Raw genomic sequence first — 23,085 nt, forward strand, 5'->3', positions numbered from 1 at the left:
TCATATGAAGCTAAAGGCAAAACAAATCCATAACTAATAGCTCATATAACATTTACTGATCTGAGCAGTGATGTTTTAGCATTATTACAATACTATTGTAGTTTTTATTAATATTTTAATTAATTTTTATTTGTGTATTTTCTGTTTTCATTTTAATTTGTGTGTGTGTGTTTGTCCTTTTTATTATTATTATTATTTTCAGTTAAGTCTGTATAGTTTTTTATTTATTTTTATTTCAGGTTTTCATATTTTATTTTTTTCCAGTTAAGGAAAATGTTTATTGTTTTTCAAGTAACCTTTTTTTTTTTTTTAATGGTTGTAGTTAACTATAATAACACTGTAAACAATTTTAGACCTCCCCAACTCAAAATTTTCTACTGACTGATTACATCGAAATTTTTCCATTGGTCCAATTGGATTTCTGCTAACTGAATTTTATCAATTGTGGCAACAGTCTGTTAACATTGACTCAATGAGAAATAATATGTTGAGCCAACTGGGAAAAAAAAGAAGTCTACCAAACCATGTTATTGGCCCAATTAAATATTTTAAATAGTAGTAGCATACATCTTTTGTTTTACCTAATTTAAAATGTATATTGGTAAATGTATAGTGCTAAATCAACCTTACTGAATTGTTTATTCCTTGTTGTCCCAAATTATTAAATGATGATACACATGAAACACTGCCACATTTTAATACTTTTAATGAAATATACAACAATATTGAGAAAATACCATACAATTAGAAATACACTGAAATTTTCTACACAGTATACCTTACAAAATCATGTATTTTAATTCTCATAAGATAAACAAAGCTGATGAATTGCACCTTATACATCGATACATTCACAAACATGCAAAAAATGTCAAACACCATCAAATAATAATAATTTATCTCAAGTTACTTCAACCAGTGTTTAGGTTAATGTCACTGAATATTACCATTTTCACAAAAGGTACTCTGAGCTCATGAAACTGCATCTTAACTATTTAAACATTAAAGATCAAATACATTCACATATTAAAAATGTCAAAAACAGCATCAAATTTAAGTAATGGGGAGGTTACTTCACCCAGTGTTTAGAGTAATTTCACATGAACTCTACCATTCTCACAAGAGGTACTTTGAGCTCATGAAACTGCATCTTACACTTCAAATGTTTGCCAAAAAAAAACTCATAAGAGGTACTTTGAGGTTAATATTCTGTCATTAATTACCCTCATGTCGTTCCACATCAATAAGACCATTGTTTCATCAAAAATTTCATCAAAAATATCTTAATTTGTTTTCTGAAGATGAACAAAGGTCTTATGGGTTTGGAACGACATGAGGGTTAATGACAGAGTTTTCATATTTGGGTAAACTATCCCTTTAAGTCCTTGTTGTACTCCAGGATGAGTGCATAAAATAAAATTCAAAAAAGTACAATAAATGCATTAACAAAGTCTCCTAAATTGTCAAGCACCACCTCCTCTTCCAGGACAATGGAGACTTTCAGCACATTTGAGAGGTCCCTTGGAGTGCAACTGCTGCTGCTTACTATTTCAAAAATTCCCAATTTCATTACAGTTGTGGTTCTCCAATGGCTCTGTACTCTGTAAAAAAAAAAGAGGATTAAATAGCAATGTCAATACTAAGTCTACATTAGAATTAGCAGCCTACATTACACCGAGCCATGTCTCATGGCAGCTCTCAATAAAGTAACTCCTCACAAATTACATCTAAGAGCTAATAGTATTTGACACTAATATGGAATAAACTATATATCCAATAAGAACTACTGTTAAATACTCACAGTGAAATTCATAGTGGTTTCTTTTCTACAACAAATGGTGCCTCGTGAGCTCAGACCTAGCAATGGAGGGTTACACTAATGGGAACAAAAAAATAGTTATAGCAGAAACGTGTCTCATACATTTCATATATTCAAGTGAGATAAAAATAATTTAGTTAAATAACTTTAGGTAACTGAGAGATAGGGGTGTGTGATATTGACAAAAATTATCTCAATATTTTCTGGGATTTTATCGATAATGATAATTTGACAATATTTTGCTGAGTGTGTTATTGTGCTGGTGGTATCTTAAGGACTACCGTGGACAGCCGGCTCCTAAAGTTTTTGATATGAATGATTTTGTTGGCGAAATAGAGCAAAACAGGCAATAATGTGTCTAAAACACAAGTCCCTTTAATATTAACTTATTTATTGAACTGTTAAAGACTGAATAAGAAAAAAAAAAAAAAAGACGCACTGTAAATGCGCATGTTCACTAACGTTAGTCTAATCTTCATCATGTAACATTAATGTAATTGTGCACTCCGTAAGTTAGGCGTGTTTTGTTTGGGTTTTGCGATATACAGGATAATGTCAAATCCCACATCATTAAAACAACAATTACAATATCATCACAGACGATATACACTGAACAGAATTATAAACGCAACACTTTTGTTTTTGCCCCCATTTTTCATGAGCTCAAAGATCTAAGACTTTTTCTATGTACACAAAAGGCCTATTTCTCTCAAATATTGTTCACAAATCTGTCTAAATCTGTGTTAGTGAGCACTTCTCCTTTGCCGAGATACTCCATCCACCTCACAGGTGTGGCATATCAAGATGCTGATTAGACAGCATGATTATTGCACAGGTGTGCCTTAGGCTGGCCACAATAAAAGGCCACTCTAAAATGTGCAGTTTTATCACACAGCACAATGCCACAGATGTTGCAAGTTTTGAGGGAGGGAGCATGCAATTGGCATGCTGACTGCAGGAATGTCCACCAGAGCTGTTGCCCGTGAATTGAATGTTAATTTCTCTACCATAAACCATCTCCAAAGGCGTTTCAGAGAATTTGGCAGTACATCCAACCGCACAACTGCAGACCACGTGTAACCACACCAGCCCAGGACCTCCACATCCAGCATCTTCACCTCCACGATCGTCTGAGGCCAGCCGCCCGGACAGCTGCTGCAACAATCGGTTTGCATAACCAAAGAATTTTTGCACAAACTGTCAGAGACCGTCTCAGGGAAGCTCATCTGCATGCTCGTCGTCCTCATCGGGGTCTCGACCTGACTGCAGTTCGTCGTCGTAACCGACTTGATTGGGCAAATGCTCACATTCGATATACCGATATATATATATATCGCACACCCCTACCGAGTCCTACCAGTACAGGCTAAACTAGGTTGTAAACGCCAACATGACACCAGTAAAGGCGTGAATTCACTGTAATTCTGCAAAATACAATGGGAAACATGACTTAATAAATACAAAACTCAGTATACTCACCATAACTTTAATGATAGAAAATGATGTTCTGTCGCCCTTCAGCATCGGCTCCGCTCTCTCTCGCTCTCCCGCGCACAGGAATTTGAATTCAGTACAGCAACGGTTTCTCTCAGGCGCATGCGTACACGCATTTTTTGCTGCAAAGCTTCTTGGGCCAACACAGATTTTTCACTTCTGCTTCATAGATTGACTGAGCACAATTTAATATGTTCGGTGAATGTATATTTTTAATTTTAACTTCAGACCTTCTGCTAAAATTACTACAATGTATTTTTGTTTGTTTGGGGACAATTATTGGGAAGCAATTTGTTGAGCCAATATTTATTTGTCAGTTTCCACAATTTTTCAAAATGTAATTTTTTTTTACAGTGAACCTGCACCTGAACTTTGGTGTGCACATGCTCAGGACATGTAAAAAAAGTCCAAAGATATAATCGTTTTATATATATATATATATATATATATATATATATATATATATATATATATATATATATATATATACAAATTGTTTGACTTCCTGAACTCACAATCAACAAGCAGCTCCTCTAACCATTTAAAAATAAAATAACCAAAAACCCCACAATTTACGCAATTAATGGAAATGAGCAAAGTCCATCCATCCATGCTGGAGCATGAGAAACACGACATTGACAAGTCATTTTGGGAAAAAATAAAATAAAATATATATATATATATATATATATATATATATATATATATATATATATATATATATATATAAATAAATAGAAGATTAATAATGATTACATTCTTATTTTGAATTAAAAGAAATATTAATGTTTTTCCCCTGTGATTTAATAATTCCTGCATCCCAGGATAAAGCAGTGTAGTCATCTCTTTGTCAGCACGAAGTTTGCAATTAACTGATGTAGCGCTGCTGTTTACACTGGGCTAGGTGCCATCTGAGCTGAAGATGAAATACAATTGGCTTTTACTCATTTTAACAAGACTTGGACTCTGATACAAAAGACATGTTTCAGCAAAGACCATAAAGGCCTCTCTGTCTCAGTGGAGAATGACTTTTGCCAAACACACATGAATAGTGTAGATAACAGCAAACGTGCACCACTAGACCAATCATCACATCTTACTTCTGTTTCTCAAACAACATAGATATAGACCTCATATGCCATCTGACACACACAGCGGGAATTTGATTCGTTTTGCACTCTCTAAATAGACTTTTATACCCACTTTGATCCCTCGGTGTAATTTGTGTGAGAGGTTCTGGATCACCTCCTCAAATTCTTGGCTGGGCTCCACAAGCAGTGGAGGACTTTTACTGCTCAAAGGCAGGCCGGGGTAAATCAGACCCGCTTCCTGAGCAGATGCATATGGGAGATTTATGGCGACAACATGCTGGGGATAAATATAAAAACTGATCAGGAAGGGAGGGGTGTTTGCTTTTTGTTATGAGTCTGATGGAGACAATAATAAGGTTATGTGGAAAAAGTTAAAAGGATTGTAAATAAATGAACAACTGAATAAATAAATATTTGTATATTATTTAGTATATGTGGGAGTGTCTGTTTGTTTTTGATAATTCCTCATTTCTAACATTTATTATACATTTTAGAAACATTTATCAATAAGCAGACACATTTATCTAAAGCAGCGTACATATAAATAATGAAAAACATTGTTTTAGTAATAATTTATAAGTACTGAGTTATACTAAAGAATCGCCTTGCAATGCAGAATGCATAATTATTATTATTATTATTAGAACTGAAATAGACTCCAACATCCCTGTGACCCTATGTAGGACATGTGGTTTGGAGAATGGGTGCATAATAATAATAATAATAATAAATATAGCTGCAAGCAGCGATGGCGGGCCCAAGCCGTGTGCAAACACCACGCCGGTGGCATCAGGAAAACTGTGCCCAGCGGGCACATGCATTACAGTAACCTTCTGGCAGTCTGGTTTTGATGGATACAGCAATGAAAGGGTTAATCAAAACTATCAAGACATTGAGACACACACACACATACAAAAACCCATACACACAACAATATATACAATTTTGGTAACACTTTCAATAAGGTTTCAGTTATTAATATTAATTATATTAATGAATTATATATATATATATATATATATATATATATTTATATTTATGTGTGTGTGTGTGTGTGTGTGTGTGTGTGTGTATATATATATATATATATATATATATATATATATATATATATATATATATATACATATATGTAAAAGAATACTGACAGTACAGAACATTTCAGCTGATTCTATGCATTATTTTTCATTCTGATACACAGACAGGCAGATCTGGCAGCTCAGACAAGTCATGAAAATTAAGGCCATGCCTCCATCTGGTGGTCATCCTTGGTATTACACTCTTGGTATTAACTAACATTAAATAAGGTTAATAAATTATTTTAAAATATATTGTTCCTTTTTAGTTCATGTTAATTAATGTAATAACTTATGTTAACCAGAGACCTTAATGCAAATTGTTACCAATATTTCTTATATTCTATAACTATTAAAACAATTAAAAAAATAAGAAAATAAAAAAAAATACATACATATATGTGTATATATATATATATATATATATATATATATGTGTGTGTGTGTGTGTGTGTTTAAAAGAATACTTGCACTACAGAACCTTTCAGCTGATTCTATGCATTATTTTTCATTCTGATACAGAGACAGGCACCTCATGAAAAATAAGGTCATGCCTCCATCTGGTGGTCATCCTTGGTATTACACTCTTCACCTTTATGTTAACCAAAGAGACATTAATGTAAACTGTTACCAATACTTTTTATATTCTATAACTATTTAAAAAGTATCTAATAATATATATATATATATATATATATATATATATATATATATATATATATATATATATATACATAGATAATTGTGTATATATATATATATATATATATATATATATATATACACAATTATCTATGTATATATATATATATATACAGTACAGAACGTTTCAGCTGATTCTATGCTTTATTTTTCATTCTGATAGAAAGACAGGCAGAACTGCCAGCTCAGACAACTCATGAAAAATAAGGTCATGCCTCCATCTTTTGGTCATCCTTGGTATTACACTCTTCACCTTTAAACCAATTTCAGTTATAGTTTTAATTGTTTTGTGGCCCCTGAGCATGATACATTTTTGAAACTAAGCATGTTTCCTCAGAATGATTTGTTATATTTATGTAAAAAGTTTTGAAGTGTTTGGAAACTGCACTTCAAAGATATAAGAAAATTACTTCTATTTTTTTTCACTATTACTTTAATAAATCACCATTACCACAGCGTTCGAGATATCCTAAATCCGTCCGCAATTTAAAATCTTCAGTATGTTGGCATCATGTTGACAAAGTTTGGTGTGAACTACTTGTTTCTGCTAGGAGGAGTATGAATTTGTTTACAGCCTGTTTTCTTAAAAAACAAACATTCAAATAAAAATAGCCGACTTCCTGTTAGTCGTAGCTAATGACTGTCAATGAGAAAGTTGTCCGTCTTAATAAGAACAATTTATGTACCGAGTTTGGTGTCTGTAACTAAAACCAACCCCCCCACTTTTGACAAAAGGTGGTGCTATAGAGTGCCTGTACCACGCCCATTTATGAGCTTTTTCCGGTGTCTAACTATCATTAATATGGATATGTGTATTGAGTTTCATGGAATTCTAAGCATGTTATCTGCCTCAAAATCAACTTCAAAATCAACAACAAAACGTTCAACTTTGACATATTACTATGGCAACAATATTTTAGATATCAATATTCCCTTCACAATTTTACATCGGCCGTGTTTTGTCATTATTCTGATGAAGTTTGAAGCAAATCGGGTAAAAATAAGATGCTGAATTCAAAGCATTTTGAAAACGACACATTTCCTGCTGCCAGTTGGTGGCGCTATAACTTTTACTCATAATAGTCACATCTATTCGATCGGCATCGTAAAACGAACACACCCCTGATGTTTGATCAATATCAGACAATATATGTTAATGTTATTAGACATTTCCTATCTCTCATTTTTCGCCATAATTCGTCACCTCGCCACGGGCAAACCGTTCGAGATATCAAAAATCCCTCCGCAATTTAGCATCCCCAATGTCTTGAGATCATTTTCACCGAGTTTGGTAGCAATCGTATGGAAGTCCTCAGAGGAGTATATCAAATTCCAGAGCGTGTGCTTTTCAAACAGCCCTATATAGCCGACTTCCTGTTGGGCGGAGCCTATGACATAGAGAGTGAAAATTGGTCGGCTCAATGAGATCTATATGTGTACCGAGTTTCATATGAATACGTGCAAGTATGTGTGAGCTACAGATCAAGTTTTCAGACTGTGTTCTAGGGGGCGATGTAGAGCCCCTGTGCCACGCCCGGGTCCCAGCCTCTGCGGCGTCCTAATGACCGCAGATTCCAACCTGTGTGCAAATTTTCAAGAGTTTTTGAGCATGTTAAGGCCCCCAAAAATGCCCGGATAGTCGAAAAAAAACAAAACAAAACAAAAATCCTGAAGGAAACAATAGGGCCCTGCGCCATTCTGGCTTGGACCCTAATAATAATAATCATCATCATCATCATCAGCCCCCTATTATTATTATTATTATTATTATTATAGAACTGAAATAGACATCCCTGTGACCCTATGTAGGACAAGCAGCTTGAAGAATTGTAATAATAATAATAATAATAAATCATAATAATAAATCATACATTAAAATCCAAATCCAGAATTTCTTAAATTAATTGAATTCATTCTTAAATTCTTAATTCCATCCTTTGAATTACAGAGGAAATGTTCATGTCATGCAAAAAATTTCATTTCTATCTGTTTAAATAAATGTTTAGAGAAATCATTTCATGACAGATTAATTCCTAAACACACATTTCCTTCCTGTCAACTATATGGGAAAATCCATGCTTTAAAAATGCTACTTACTTCTTTTTCTTTGGGTTGAAGTAACCAGTATCAGTTTCCTTTTTCCTCAGTAATGTGTTTTGATATAATTTTCACATTAAAATCCACACTGAAACATTTAAAGATAAAATGTGACAGAGACGTACTGTAACTGTAGAAAGCAATGTGATAATGTCTAACAGAGGGTTTGAAGAACGGATGAGAGAGGAATCACTGGTTTAAAACATCAAGATTGATTGAAATCTAATGGAAGGGTATTTTAGCAGGAACTGAATTTGCAGAGATGGAAGTGGATGAGAATGTGGACTGAATCCTGTGTCCCATTAAGAAAAGCCTTTCAATAATAAAGAAGTATTTTCATTGTGGTTTTTAAAATGATTTTTGAGCAGTCAAGCAAACAAAACCACTGCTGTATGCACATTTTGAATAAACAAATGTACAAAAAGCATTAAAAATAACTTTTTTAAACCATGAATAATTTAGAAGGTCTCCATTTCTTATCCATTAAAAACACACATTCCTGGACTCGTCCAGATATGACAGGAAGTTGGAAATCATTGGAAAAAATGGAGCTGAGTTGGCTTTTTCCTCATTCCTATAGACTGAGAGACACATGCGGAGTGGCAGCTCTTCCCTGAACACCAATACTTAAGAACTCTTACATTACACATTAATCTAATCCTAGCAATTTCCCAGGGCTTTTAACAAGAGTGAGGAGACAGGAGGCCAAAGAATAAAAGTGAGAAGTCCAGTGGTATTAGGATCATAACAAGACAAGAAATTAAATCAAATTTAACTTTGATCTCCAGCTTCTTCTGTTTGAAAGTCAAGTTCTGACAAATATTAGTTTTACGTCATACTCTACTACGACTTCAGCTTCTTCCGCAAGAGCGAAATGGGATGAATAAGGTTTCAGACATGTCTGAAACATGAGAACCACAAAGCTTTTGTATTTCTCTATTACTAATCTGATTTCATATCATTTTGTTCGCCTACAAAAGGACAGCAGGGGGCCTTAGCAGTGTTTATTAAGACAGGATTGGGATCTAATTCTGTGTTGTGCAACCCTTCAAAGGAATAATCCTATTAATACAGAGTATTTCATTGAAATGACTAAACTAGACATCCACCGGCGTGGTTTGCGTTCAAATTGGTTTGTATGTTTGGAAGGATAGCTTGTTTTTCCTTTGCCAGTGATGAACCGCTGAAATGTGGCTTTACTGTAGATTATAATCATAAGGGATTATCTTTAGCCCTTTATCTGGTGTTGAGAGGAACTGCCATGTGGTAAAGACATGCGCGCTCCTGTGTAAACATTTCAGACTAAGTTGATGGAAAGGTCTAGTGGGAATATAACCAACCCTCTGCTCATCTAGGAGAAGGTAAGAGCCATAACTCTTGAACCATATTTGGAGAATGTCTTTGATTTATGGCTTTTATTATTCATGACATATTTTGGGACTAGAGTTGGCTAGGCCTTTTCTGTCAACAGCAGTTGTTGGTGCACAGACAATCGCTGTGTATTTGGTTTATTGTTCGTTTACCATTTCAGATGTTCCTCTGGTCTTCGGTATTCTCCAAGGAACCCCAGGTTCCTGGTCAGCGCTCGCCGGAGGAACTGGTGACAGACATGCTGATGCTGGAGCTGGGCTCTTTGCTGAAGCGCACTGAGCGCCTCCGCCAGGAGAGGGCGACGGAGAACCGCAGACGCAGCTCCTCCGTGGACTACAGCTGGCTGGCTGCACCTCCACACAAGACCTCCTATGAGATTCCAGCTGGGGAGATGCTGGAGCTTCAGGATCTGTGTGCCAAGGTCTCTCGCTCCCAATGCGGTCCCCTCATCCTCAGGTAGGCCTACGTCAAGTAGGATAGACTTTAGTGAACAATACCTCAGACAGCAACATGCATTCAGTTTGTGAATGATCGATTACTTTAAGTGGTGTCGATTTTTTAAAGAAATTTCTGACGCTAAACTTTGGAGTGCAGTCTGTTCATATAGCGCAACACAATTTATCGTTTGTCGCCCTAATAAAGAAGTGTGTTAATTTTTTGAAAAAATAGGCTGTATGATAGTAACTGATTAGGCTATATATGTAATCTGGATTACGTAATCAGATTCTAAAAATTAAGTAGCCTACATATAAAAATACATGAATAAATTATTCATAATTTATGGATTCTCTCTAGCTCTTTTTTTCTTCATCTTATAAACTTTCCCTTTAAATGTAAAAGGAAATATATCAATATAACTAATATATTTACTTGAAGTACTCCCTGACATTTTTAAGGAATTTAAGCTAAGTAACATGTTCATGGTTCTCTGAGGTTGGTTGACCTCGACATACAGGTAAGCAAATAAAATATTTAATCTTTTTTTTGTAAGTGTTTTATTTTGATTGTTATTTTACACTTATTTATTTAGATTTTACATTTTATGATTTAATTAACTATTAGCTTTTCTTTAAAATCATACACCCATGCTGTTTATTCATGAACCCCACTTTGGGAAACCCTTACATAATGTAGGGTAGAGTGGGGGAAAACGTCCCCCTTAAGTTTAATGTGTTTAGAAAAGTTGTCATAGTTTAAGTGACACTGACACTGAAATTATAAACCAAGTATGAAAAATGTACAGAGTTTTCAAATTTTCACAAAACTTACATTTGAACCACCTATGGGGCAAAACGCCCCCCAGTCAAACAAAGCAATTTGCTTTAAACATTTACAGCAAAATCAGAGTACATGCAGTTTTAGTTTAAAATAAAAGAATATAATAAATAATAATAGATTACAAAATTATAATAGCCTATTTGAAAAAAAAAAATACATAAAAAAAATAGCTGTTGCTAACTGGCTAGCTAACTAGCTACCTGATGCTAACTTGAGGTAATTTTAAAATATAAAGTCCAAGTACTATGATTGAGAAAAAAATGTCATTCTGAAAATATAATTTTATTTTTATTAAATAACACGTACTCCCTATCTACAGGCCCTAATGTTCTCATATCACATATAACTGTGATGTTATACAAAACAACAAGCTTTAAAACACTTTTTTTCTTACTGCTCAAAATTAGGTAATTTATCACAAGTTGCAACTAATCTACCCAGCACTGAAATTGACTTGGAACAAAAGTTTTGTGGTTATTATTTAACTTTTACTTCAAAAGTGTTTAAGCAGCCTATTATCTCCCATCCTTAGCATCACTATACTTAAATACACAAAAAATCAAATCAAATCAACTTGGCATACATGAAACATACTGATTACTGAAATGTTAAATTGAAGAAGAAAAAACTTTAATTTAATTTCAAAACCGTTTCTGTGGTAACCTCCCCTTATGACATGAAAAATACAAAATTATACTAAAAAAAAAAAAAAAAAAATCACATTAAGTCATTTCAGTGGATGAAGTCTTCATAGCAGAGGACAGTTTTCAAGTTTTTGTAACCACAAAGTTTCCTAATCATAGACTGTATAAAAACAGGTCCTAATAGTTTTTTTCTTCTTCTTAATTTTGAACAATATTTCTATTGTTTTATATTGTACTATTTAAAACCAGGCCACCGTTTTTGTCAAATCCTTTGAATGAAAAGATCTAAATATATTTTAAGACACTCAGACAAGCTTGCCAACACTGGCTAGTTAAGGCAAACTGTAGTAAAGTTACTCCAAAACATTCAGAGTAACTTGTACGGACCATGATGTTGGACAAATCCATGTTTTAAAAAAACTTGGGCCAAGAGAAACTGTATCTTTGAACAGTAATCTGCTTCTATGTTTTGTTTAGGCTGAGGAAAGTTGTGACAGAGGTAGAGCCAGAGGTGACTGAGGTGTCTCGCCTGTTTCGTTCCGTTCTGTGTAACTTCCTGGACGAGGTGGAGGATGGGGAAGCCAGGGAGAGAACACTGAAGGCTCGGGCCAAACGCAGTAAGAGCATGTCGGTCATCAACCTGCGCTCACGGCTCCGCATCAACTCACTGTGGAGCAGAGTCACAGTCAGCCATGACGCTGAGGACCAGGCCGAGGAGGACGACGAGGATGAAGACAGCATCCACAGAAACAGGAGGATCAAGAGCATGCCTGATATCAGTGTAGTGGAAGAAAGAGCACTGACCTGAACAAGCTATGTTTGGAGTAGGAAACTCTTTATGATATGGGCAACCGGCACAGGTCATTTTAAAGCATTGCTTGCTCATCAAATATAACGGAAGAAAGCTCAATTGTCATTACATCTCTTAAAAATAAAGGTTACAAATGGGGATTTTTGCAGTGGTGCCATGGAAGAACCATTGGGGACCTTTCAGTGAAGTTTTTTCTTAATGTGAAGAATATTTTAATAATCTAAGGAACATTTTTCCACTATGAAGAACCTTATGTGCAATGCACTCTCAGGTACAAAGCTGGTATACAAAGGTTCAAAAGCTAAAAGGTACATCTTTGTACCTTATTTACCCTTAAATGGTACATATTAGTACCTTTTGAAAGGGTACTGCCTCAGTGAGTTTGTACCTTTTTTCTGAGAGTGTGGAAAGGTTCTATTGAAATTAAAGGTTCTTCACAGAACCACAGATGCTAATAAAGAACCTTTATTTTTAAGAGTGCATGGCTCTTTTTCTTATTCATGCAGCATGGATCTTTTGTACACTTCCATCAAATGTGGCATATATATCAAATGTAAGAATTAAACAGTTTTAAAATGCCACTTTTGTCCTTTATTTAAAAATAGCTTTGATTAATTTTATTAACAAAATTCATGAGATTATTAATTTTATTAATAATCTCATGAATTTTAAGTAATCAGTTACTTACATATGCTACTGTAAAAAGACGTATCAACAGACATTACAACAAAGCATTCATTTCTATTACCTTTTTTTTCAGTTCTTCTGTTTTACAGAATGCATTTCACAAATGGTGGGTGGGATGTTCCCCTAATCTCAATGTCCAGTTAAACACAAATGGGTGTGTTCTCTAGAAAACACCATTTGGAGTATCCTCATGGACCCCCTGAAACCATATACTGAGACATTTCAAACAAGCTTGTAAAGGATGATTAAAACACCCAATGAAAAAAACCAAAAAAAAACCTCCTGTTCGAATTGTGTTTACCTTTCATGATTCACGGCCAATATTTGTAAAAGTTCACTGGCTCCAAATACTTATTTCTCACCTGCTGTGTTCACAAGTTTTGTAAAAGTGGTAATCGATCCCAAAATCAAAAATAGACAGAATACATATTAAAACCTCTAGTCAGAGTCATCATAAAAGTGTAGAAGCATAATCGTCATTTGAGATGGCTTGGTGGTCTACTACAAGATTCAGACAACAGAGAGAAAAAAATGCAAATGCATAATAAGGTCTCAAAACACATGATTAACATGTGGTGTTAACATGTGTAACATGATTAATATCAATCAAAAGTGACCCAGAATCTGTTAAAATTGTGGTTCTTTGTCCATGAGACGATTGCTGGCTTTACTCAAGGATCTGTGTGATTTAGTAAAGCAAAATATGGGACATAATTTCAAGAGTTGGCTCTACAGATACAGAAACAGAAACATATCAGATTGAAATTTAAATGGACAAACTGTTTTAAATCTACTACAAACTGACAAATGCTCTGTCTACATAGAGTCTTACGAATATTCAATTCCATCGATTTCGAGGAAAAGATCACTAAAAGAGAGCTCGAAAAAAAAAAAAAAAAAAGAGACTGAGAGAACGGCCCCTTTCATTCCTCAAATACTGAGAAGCAACCGATTCTTTAAATCTGCCCCTCTTAAGAGTGGACGTCAGGTCATGAAAACCACAAAGACAATGAAAAAAATGATGAGGATTAGGAACATCTTGATAAGCAGCCAGCGGTTGTTGGACACAGACTGGAAATATTTGAGTATCTCCGTGTGCGCGAGATCCACGTTCAGCTGAGTGTCCTCGACATTAGCATCAATTCTGTCAGGGAAGAGAGAAGTTCAATGGAAAGAATTATTGTTTGTTCATACATAGTGTAAGTAACACTACCCAGTTTAAAAGTTTGGGGTCAGTTCGATTTTTTTTTCAGTCTTATGCTCACCAAGGCTGCATGTATAAAAACAGTAATATTGTGAAATACTGTTAAAATTTAAAATATTAAAATGTTTAGTTTTTAAAAATATTTTACAATGTAACCTAATTATTTTATGGTAAAGCTGAATTTTCAGAATCATTACTCCAGTCTTCAGTGTCAAAAATGATCCTTCAGAAATCATTCTAATAATATGCTGATTTGATGCTCAAGAAATGTTTCTCAATGTTGAGAAAAGCTTTGCTGCTTAATATTTGTGTGAAAACTGTTACATTGAACAGAAAGTTAAAACATTCAAACAGTATTTATTTGAAATAGAAATCTTATTATTATAAATTATAACACATTATAAATGTAATTTCATTTGAACGGTAGTGTATGTGTCAAGATGTTAAAGTCGATTTAACTGGCCTATTCAAAACAACATGAATCATTATTCTGCCAAAACAATTTAGAAAACAATTTTTATGACACTGGTACCACTTACTACTGAAGAAACTGCTGGCTAACTGTTACTGCGGCAGTAAAAGAGGCGATTACACTGGCAGAGAGCTTTTCATTATGGTCATACACAGTGATGACCAAACCACAAATGGAAGCAAATGGGAAAAAAAAAACCACACTTGTTTATTGATTAGACACTGAAACTGAAATAAGAAAAATAAAGGCTGGTGCTTAAATCTGACCTACATTTCTGGGTACAAGTCAGAGTTACTTTAGTATTATTTAATTAATAGTATTGATTATTTTTTAATATATTGAATTAGCTTTCATTTTTATATTTTCAGAATTCATTTGAATTTGTGTTTAAGTTTTAGTAATTCCATTATGTGCTTTGTCATTTTTCTTAGTTTTAGATTTTATATTTCTATTTAGCTGAATTTATTTTTATTTCAGTTTTACTTACCGTAATTTAAACTTAAACGAAAATTAACTGAAGTTAAAGTTTCATAAATTATATTTTACTCATTTTAGTTTTATTTCAATTATCTAAAGTGACTTTTAATAGTTTTAGTAAACAATAAAACAAATATACAGTATCTCACAGAAGTGAGTACACCCCTCACATTTTTGTAAATATTTTATTATATCTTTTCATGTGACAACACTGAAGAACTGACACTTTGCTACAATGTAAAGTAGTGAGTGTACAGCTTGTATAACAGTGTAAATTTGCTGTCCCCTCAAAATAACTCAACACACAGCCATTCATTTCTAAACCGCTAGCCACAAAAGTGAGTACACCCCTAAGTGAAAATGTCCAAATTGGGCCCAAAGTGTAAATATTTTGTGTGGCCACCATTATTTTCCAGCACTGCCTTAAGCCTCTTGGGCATGGAGTTCACCAGAGCTTCACAGGTTGCCACTGGAGTCCTCTTCCACTCCTCCATGACGACATCACAGAGCTGGTGGATGTTAGAGACCTTGTGCTCCTCCACCTTCCGTTTGAGGATGCCCCACAGATGGTCAATAGGGTTTAGGTCTGGAGACATGCTTGGCCAGTCCATCACCTTTACCCTCAGCTCCTTTAGCAAGGCAGTGGTCATCTTGGAGGTGTGTTTGGGGTCGTTATCATGTTGGAATACTGCCCTGCGGCAGTTTCCGAAGGGAGGGGATCATGCTCTGCTTCAGTATGTCACAGTACATGTTGGCATTCATGGTTCCCTCAATGAACTGTAGCTCCCCAGTGCCGGCAGCACTCATGCAGCCCCAGACCATGACACTCCCACCACCATCCTTGACTGTAGGCAAGACACACTAGTCTTTGTACTCCTCACCTGGTTGCCGCCACACACGCTTGACAGCATCTGAACCAAATGAGTTTATCTTGGTCTCATCAGACCACAGGACATGGTTCCAGTAATCCATGTCCTTAGTCTGCTTGTCTTCAGCAAACTGTTTGCAGGCTTTCTTGTGCATCATCTTTAGAAGAGGCTTCCTTCTGGGACGACAGCCATGCAGACCAATTTGATGCAGTGTGCGGCTGTATGGTCTGAGCACTGACAGGCTGACCCCCCACCCCTTCAACCTCTGCAGCAATGCTGGCAGCACTCATACGTCTATTTCCCAAACACAACCTCTGGATATGACCAGGGGCATGTTTAGTGTTTTGGGGCCCTCAGCAAGTGTTCCCGGAGGGGCCCCCCCTCGGTGGATTTTGCGATCGATTCTGGGATAGGGTATCGTTTACATTTTATCGATACTGATACGATACTTATCAATACAGTTATCCATACTACTCTCTATAATTTGGTGCAAAAATAAATGTAAAAAGATGTTGAAAAATTCAAGTTATTTTATTACTACAGTTTACAAATGCCTCCAACCAAACAGAAAAAAGCACATAAAGCACATTTTTAAAATAAAAAGGCCCTTCAAAGAGAGAGAGAGAGAAAGAGAGAGAGAGAGAGATTTCCTCAGCATACCATAACACAAGATATTTGAACTTCATGTGCATAGGAGCACAACAGAATGTAATACAGAATTCTGGCATCTCTAGCTATTTTTATTAAAGAAAATTAAAATATTGACTTTCTCAGGGAGCAGGCATGATTTCTCCTAACAGAGAGTGTTATGTTATGTTTTAGAGGGACTTTTTTTTTATCTCTGTTTTTATCTACATGATAAAAAAGGCTTCTTTTTTATTTATAGTGATACTCCAATCAGAATTTTAACAGACATTCATTCAGGTCCTGAGTTTCATTTTTGAAAATGGGGTGAATTCCCCTCTTAGGCGACTCTTGTGGGAGGGTGGATTTTTTTTTTTTTTTTTTTTTTGAGTGGTGGAGGTGGGAATTTTTAGCCTTTTTTTTTTTTTCTCTCTCTCTCAAAAATATGTAATTAAATGCTTGATCACGCTGTGTATTTTTGTTTTTACAATGGGGCAATTGTCGAGAGTGCACACTAGAGAGTGCACGAGTGCTGAATAGTTTAAATACTGGCCAAACTTAAAAAAGAAATGCAAATTATAAACTTTAGTGATGATGCATGTAAACTGTGACAATTCCTGTGTCAATCGCGCAGTGTGCAGCTCGTTTATAGTGCAGATGCGACGTGGTGATATGAAGCCATTTGCGCATTTTGAGAGCAAAAGACAGCGAGCTTGCGGAGAACTCATGCTGTTTGTAAAATTACGCCTCACAGAAAGTTTTCTAATTATTTTATAAGTTATTTAATAAAGAAATATGAATTGTACCTCACCTTCAGCATTATAATTATTTTACCCGCGCCGGACAGAGACTGAGACGGTGCCGCTGCATGTCGTGCCAAACCTCTGACTGCAGACAGCTTGAGATCGGTTTATGCGAACAGCTTCTAATTCGATAAAAGTATTGTTTGTCCTCAAGCTTATCGGACGTCCGGTATTGACCTAATTACGCACCATTCCAAAAAAATGCCGGCTCTCGATTCCCATCTAAAGAAATCGCGTTCCGTGGGCGCAATTGCGTGGTGCCTAAACACGCTACTGGATATGACGCTGAGCACGTGCACTCAACTTCTTTGGTCGACCATGGCAAGGCCTGTTCTGAGTGGAACCTGTCCTGTTAAACCGCTGTATGGTCTTGGCCACTGTACTGCAGCTCAGTTTCAGGGTCTTGGCAATCTTCTTATAGCCTACGCCATCTTTATGTAGAGCAATAATTCTTTTTTTCAGATCCTCAGAGAGTTCTTTGCCACGAGGTGCCATGTTGAACTTCCAGTGACCAGTATGAGCGAGTGAGAGCGATAACACCAAATTACCTGCTCCCCATTCACACCTGAGACCTTGTAACACTAACGAGTCACATGACACCGGGGAGAGAAAATGGCTAATTGGGCCCAATTTGGACATTTTCACTTAGGGCTATACTCACTTTTGTGGCCAGTGGTTTAGACATTAACGGCTATGTGTGGAGTTATTTTGAGGGGACAGCAAATTTACACTGTTATACAATTTGTACACACTACTTTACATTGTAGCAAAGTGTCATTTCTTCAGTGTTGTCACATGAAAAGATATAATAAAATATTTACAAAAATGTGAGGAGTGTACTCCTGTGAGATACTGTAGGTGAGAATGTCAGAAAATCTAAATGGACATAGAATACCTCCTCATGATGAAGAATCTCTCAAAGAAGATCCTTCCTCACCTTTGTACGGTCTCTTCCTGTTCTTTCACCATATGAGCCAGCTGCTGAAATATGGATCCGAGCTCCACAATGGTGGACTCTATATTCTGCATAGTGTCTGCGCGGTTCTGAATGTATGAATCCTAAACAAACACATGACAACAGAGATTCAAACTTACTTGAATCAGTTTACCTGCAGCTGTGCATTAAAAACAACCGATAAACAAATGATACCCGTTCATCAATTAACTGCATCTGCTGACTGGAGCTGAGGTCCATATCTATAGATATATCCGTCTTCTTGGAGTCGTCCTGCATAAGCACTGAATTGTCTGTTGAAAGAGAATCAAAAGGGAAGAATAACTACATGAATGTGGACAACGTCTGCTTCTTTCACACGTAGAGAAGCTCTTACTGAAGCTGTTGGTGTGGAAAGAGGAAGATGAAGCAGGAGTCTGAGAAAATTGCTCTTGCCTGCTTCTCTGCTGCTTTAGGTTCTAAACAGACAGAAATCATGATTCAAACATTGAAAAAATGATCAGAAATGAAGCACGATGGATCTAACATTTAAAAAGTAAATCAATTACCTCTGTTCTGACTTCCAGGACTGACTTGAAGTCAGTCGACATCGATGCCAGTTTGGACTACAAACAGAAAGAGGCTTTAATTTCAAGCGGAAGCCCACTAGACATCTTTACTTTGTGATCGAGCACTAAGGCCAGAGATTAATACCTGTAATGAGACTACGATGGTGTTGGAATGTGTCTGAAGATGTCTGCCATTCTGTCCACTCCGTGATCGAACGAGTTCCTGCAGGCCAGCTATCTGCTTATTTAGACTGTTAATGTCCTGAGTGAACACAGAACACAGTATGAAACAGACAGACAGAATAATGTGTCCTTGGCGAAGGGAAAGTAACAATCACCCTAACCTGTTTTACAATGTAAGTGAGCTCATCAATTTCAGCTGCTTTGTCATCAAAAAGGGACTTTCTTTTGGCAACTGCAGGTGAAAACAGATTGAGTTTCACGTCAAAACAATCCACAGCGGTACATGTGTGAGATGATGGCGAGGGAGATCAAATACTTACGGATTGTGAGCTTCTCCAACTTGGCAAAAGTGTTGCTGAGGTCTCTTCCAATTCGCCTGTTAATAAGATGCGGTCAATATCTGTCATAAGGCCAAGTCGATGAAATAATACAGACCATTAAAGCTTAAGTAGGTCTGAATAAATTATAGGTCAAATGCAGCATCTCGGTGCCAATACTAAACACAGTTGCAGGAAAAAGTCTGTAAACCCTCCATTTTCCAGGAAATTGGTCATAAAATTTGATTTGATCTTCAACAATAAACAAACAATAGACTGAAGTATGTGAAGCTTCAAAAGCTAACAGCAGTCAGGAGTCAGCGAACCTCAGTGTTGATGTTGGTCAGAGACACTCTGCCCTATAAAAATCATTCACAAATTTGGAGTTTGACATTTGGGTCAATCACATGATGCTCATTTGTTTATTTTTTAATTAGACCTATTAATGTACTGATAAAAATACAATACAAATGTAAATCATACTTCATAAACTTTTTATAAAGTCAAAAATGTCAGTGTGTTACGACTGTTCTGATACCATTATGAAAATTAATTCTTGAAAAAAAAAGAAGCACTAACAATCAAAAGTTTTTTTTAAATGTTTTTGAAAGACGTCTCATTCTCAACAAGCTGCATTTATCTGATTAAAAATACAGTAATAATAGTAATACTGTGAAATTTTATTACAATTTAATACCCGTTATCCATTTTAATAGATTTTTTTATTTATTTCTATGATTGCAAACCTGAATTTTCAGCATCATTTCTCCAGTCTTCAGTGTCACATGATCCTTCAGAAATCATTCTAATATGCTGATTTGCTGCTCAAGAAACCTTCCGTAATATCATTAATGTTAAAACTGTTGTGTTGCTTAATATTTTTACAGAAAATGTTACACATTTTTTAAGGAGTCTTATTAATCAAAAGTTCAAAAGAACAGCATCTTTCTAAAATATAAATCTTTTGTAACATTTAAATGTCTTTACTGTTACCTTCCTTGATATATTAAAATGATTTATTTCTTAAAAAAATAATACTGACCCAAAAATTTTGAACAGTGGTCTATATATTTAACAAAATTGCCACTGTAAAATCAATGTTGTTTAAGAATGAATTATTCATGATATCTGTAATTTATAATCATTATTTTGTTTTAAACTTGCTTAAAATGGTTTAGACATGTATTTAGAGTGTAATTAAAATGTTATTACTTGATACTTAATTACACAATATGACGTTTCTTGAGTGAATAAACTTTCTTTCTCGGTATTGTTTAAATTCTTGCTGTGCAAATATTCATTATTATTGTTATGCATTTTCCTCATCATTTGTTTTCTTTTTTTCTGTTTATTTTGGTGCAAGCATACATATTTTGTAACACAGTCAGAGTAGGAAATACTTTTGTTTGATTTCATCTTGAAAAGTCTGTTAACATATCAAACCAAATGCTGATTTATTGTTTTTACCTCTCTTGTTAAAAAAAGAAAAGAAAAAAAAAGTACTTTTCTAAAGAAAACAGGTTTACTGTTCTTATTATAGAATTCACAAAAAGCAATGCCTGGTGTGAACCATGCCTGGAACAAAAGAGATCTCACAGCAGAGAATCTTAAAGATTAAGAATTGCTGACTTGCATGAAGCTGGAAAGCCACCTTCAACCTAACTGAGAGACTTTGACATGAGCAACCAAACCAAACACTCCAAGGACATTTTAGAACTGATACAGTTACATTTAGAGGAACGATGTAAAATTCCTCCGGTTCATCGAGGTCTAAACCACAATAAACACTGGGTTCATTGATGTCAGTTAGTGATCCAAGCATTATCAAAAACAAGCATTCATATATTATTTCCACCATGCACAGGGAATATGTACACAGTGTGTAAAAAACAAGACAAATTATATTCACATATCAGTAGGTGTGTGCTATTAATTTAAGCAGAATATGCATGTGTATTGCAGTTACTTATTTGAAGATCAGATCAAATCAAAATTTTCAGAAATCCAGGTAAATCACATTCTTTCCGCCTCGAACTTTATATGAGCGATTGAGAGTTTAACTCACTTAGCCAAGAGTGTGAAGTCACTCCGCTGTCTGACTGCACTGTTGACAGCTCTGGCAGGTTGTGCTCCATTCTGGAAAAGAAAAAGAGAAAACTTCAACGATTCTTTGGTATTTTTCAAATCATGCCACCAGTATGAACACAAACTCCACTGAGGAGACTATATTATTAAACCTATTAGCCACTCGCAGGTTACTGGACATTAAGCATCAATAGTTACGGCACCTGTCTCCCCTGCAGGGACTTGCACACGGACTGAAACTCGCCGGTACGGTCTCGGCAGGACATGCTGAGTGTGTCTACGACAGGGGCGATGGGTGCTGGGACAGCCAGGGGGGTTTCCAGCTGCTGGACCAGCTGGGACTGGGTCTGAGACGGCCCAGTATACACCCCGTCCTGGCTGCTTTTAGGACCGTGACGCCGCCGTGCGTTCATGGATCCACCAACTCATCACCTTATAAAGAGGAAAAAGAAATCAAAGTGAAAGTGTGTTAACAGTTAAAAGTCCCTTACAATTTTACTTTCATTCTTCAGCATAAAGTAAAACCAGGACTCTGATGCAGATGCATGTAGCTGTGTCTTAAATTGTGTCTAGACCGGGACTGTACATATGATATTCATAATACGCTGATTTGCATAGTTATGTATTGTATTATTACTATTGTATCAATTTTGAAAACAGTAGTGCTGCAACTTAATATTTGTGTAGAATCTGTATAATTTGTTTCAGGATACTTTGATGAATAGAAAGTTCAACATAACAGCTTATACTTGAAACAGCCATCTTTTGTAACATTATAAATGTCTTTCCTGTCACTTCAGATCAATTTAGTTTAGACAACAGCTGTTTCAATGAAGAGAAGATGATTGTATAGAAACTTCTGCTTCTCTACTGTTGTCATCTGCGGAATGTCACTTTTAAAAACAAAAAAATTGCAGCAGTGTGGTAGTATGTCATCTGCGTATCTCATTATTTTGCAATGATTTTCATAATCTTTTGGTGAAATCCAGCTCTAGTTAGCTGCTAAGCTAAGTGTGTACGTTAGCTGAATATATGATCCTAATGTTTCATCGGTCAAACAATGAGAAGCACCACACGCGTCTGAATAAACGAGCAGCGTTGATGTGTGAAGTAAAGGGGAGATGACAACATGTGAGCTGAAAGATACAAAAATTCATTTCTCACCACTCCGCCTCTCTGATGGTTGAACTGAGTGCAGGTTGTGGACAATATCCGGGTCTTAACACAAATATTGACGTCACTGCCACGTATTCTTAAAGGAGATTCGCTTATTACCTTCAACACAAGGTGGCGCTGTATCTTTGATTTAGCGAGTTGAAGACAACGCAGATGAGTGAAAATAATTTTTCATCAAAGTTTTGTTAAATTAGTCAAACACATGATTGAATTAAAATCGTTTATTAATAAGAAAGCAATCAAAACAGGCACCAGAACACGCACCATGTTTGACATTCTTTCTGAATTAAGTGTAGCATTTC

The 23,085-nt window shown here is 35.6% G+C and overlaps 2 protein-coding genes and 1 long non-coding RNA gene across 4 annotated transcripts; 1 reads left to right on the forward strand and 2 right to left on the reverse strand.

The window, feature by feature from the left end:
- Positions 1–808: 808 nt before the first annotated feature.
- LOC131529308 (uncharacterized) lies at positions 809–3,416 on the reverse strand. Its single transcript, XR_009268054.1, has 3 exons — positions 3,299–3,416; positions 1,802–1,876; positions 809–1,601 (listed from the first exon to the last, which is right to left on the reverse strand). It is a non-coding gene; the product is annotated as an uncharacterized LOC131529308 (long non-coding RNA).
- On the forward strand, positions 1,830–13,321 carry LOC131529307 (protein RD3). 2 transcript variants are annotated; one of them, XM_058758951.1, is made up of 3 exons: positions 1,830–2,986; positions 9,811–10,106; positions 12,050–13,321. In XM_058758951.1, exons 2-3 carry the CDS (start codon positions 9,811–9,813, stop codon positions 12,378–12,380), a joined length of 627 nt encoding a protein of 208 aa, XP_058614934.1. In that variant the 5' UTR covers positions 1,830–2,986; the 3' UTR covers positions 12,381–13,321. The 2 variants fall into 2 exon arrangements, with proteins under 2 accessions (XP_058614934.1, XP_058614933.1); XM_058758950.1 differs by lacking the exon at positions 1,830–2,986 and adding an exon at positions 9,425–9,640.
- Positions 12,389–22,854, reverse strand: stx5al (syntaxin 5A, like). The gene is made up of 11 exons (XM_058758949.1): positions 22,772–22,854; positions 21,811–22,039; positions 21,588–21,658; positions 19,526–19,581; positions 19,367–19,437; positions 19,168–19,284; positions 19,023–19,079; positions 18,851–18,932; positions 18,670–18,767; positions 18,457–18,578; positions 12,389–14,214 (listed from the first exon to the last, which is right to left on the reverse strand). The coding sequence occupies exons 2-11, from the start codon at positions 22,018–22,020 to the stop codon at positions 14,055–14,057; spliced, it is 1,044 nt and encodes a 347-aa protein (XP_058614932.1). The 5' UTR covers positions 22,021–22,039; positions 22,772–22,854; the 3' UTR covers positions 12,389–14,054.
- Positions 22,855–23,085: the final 231 nt, after the last annotated feature.

The sequence above is a fragment of the Onychostoma macrolepis genome, chromosome 21 (genome assembly GCF_012432095.1).
Source record: "Onychostoma macrolepis isolate SWU-2019 chromosome 21, ASM1243209v1, whole genome shotgun sequence".
Lineage (NCBI taxonomy): Eukaryota > Metazoa > Chordata > Actinopteri > Cypriniformes > Cyprinidae > Onychostoma > Onychostoma macrolepis.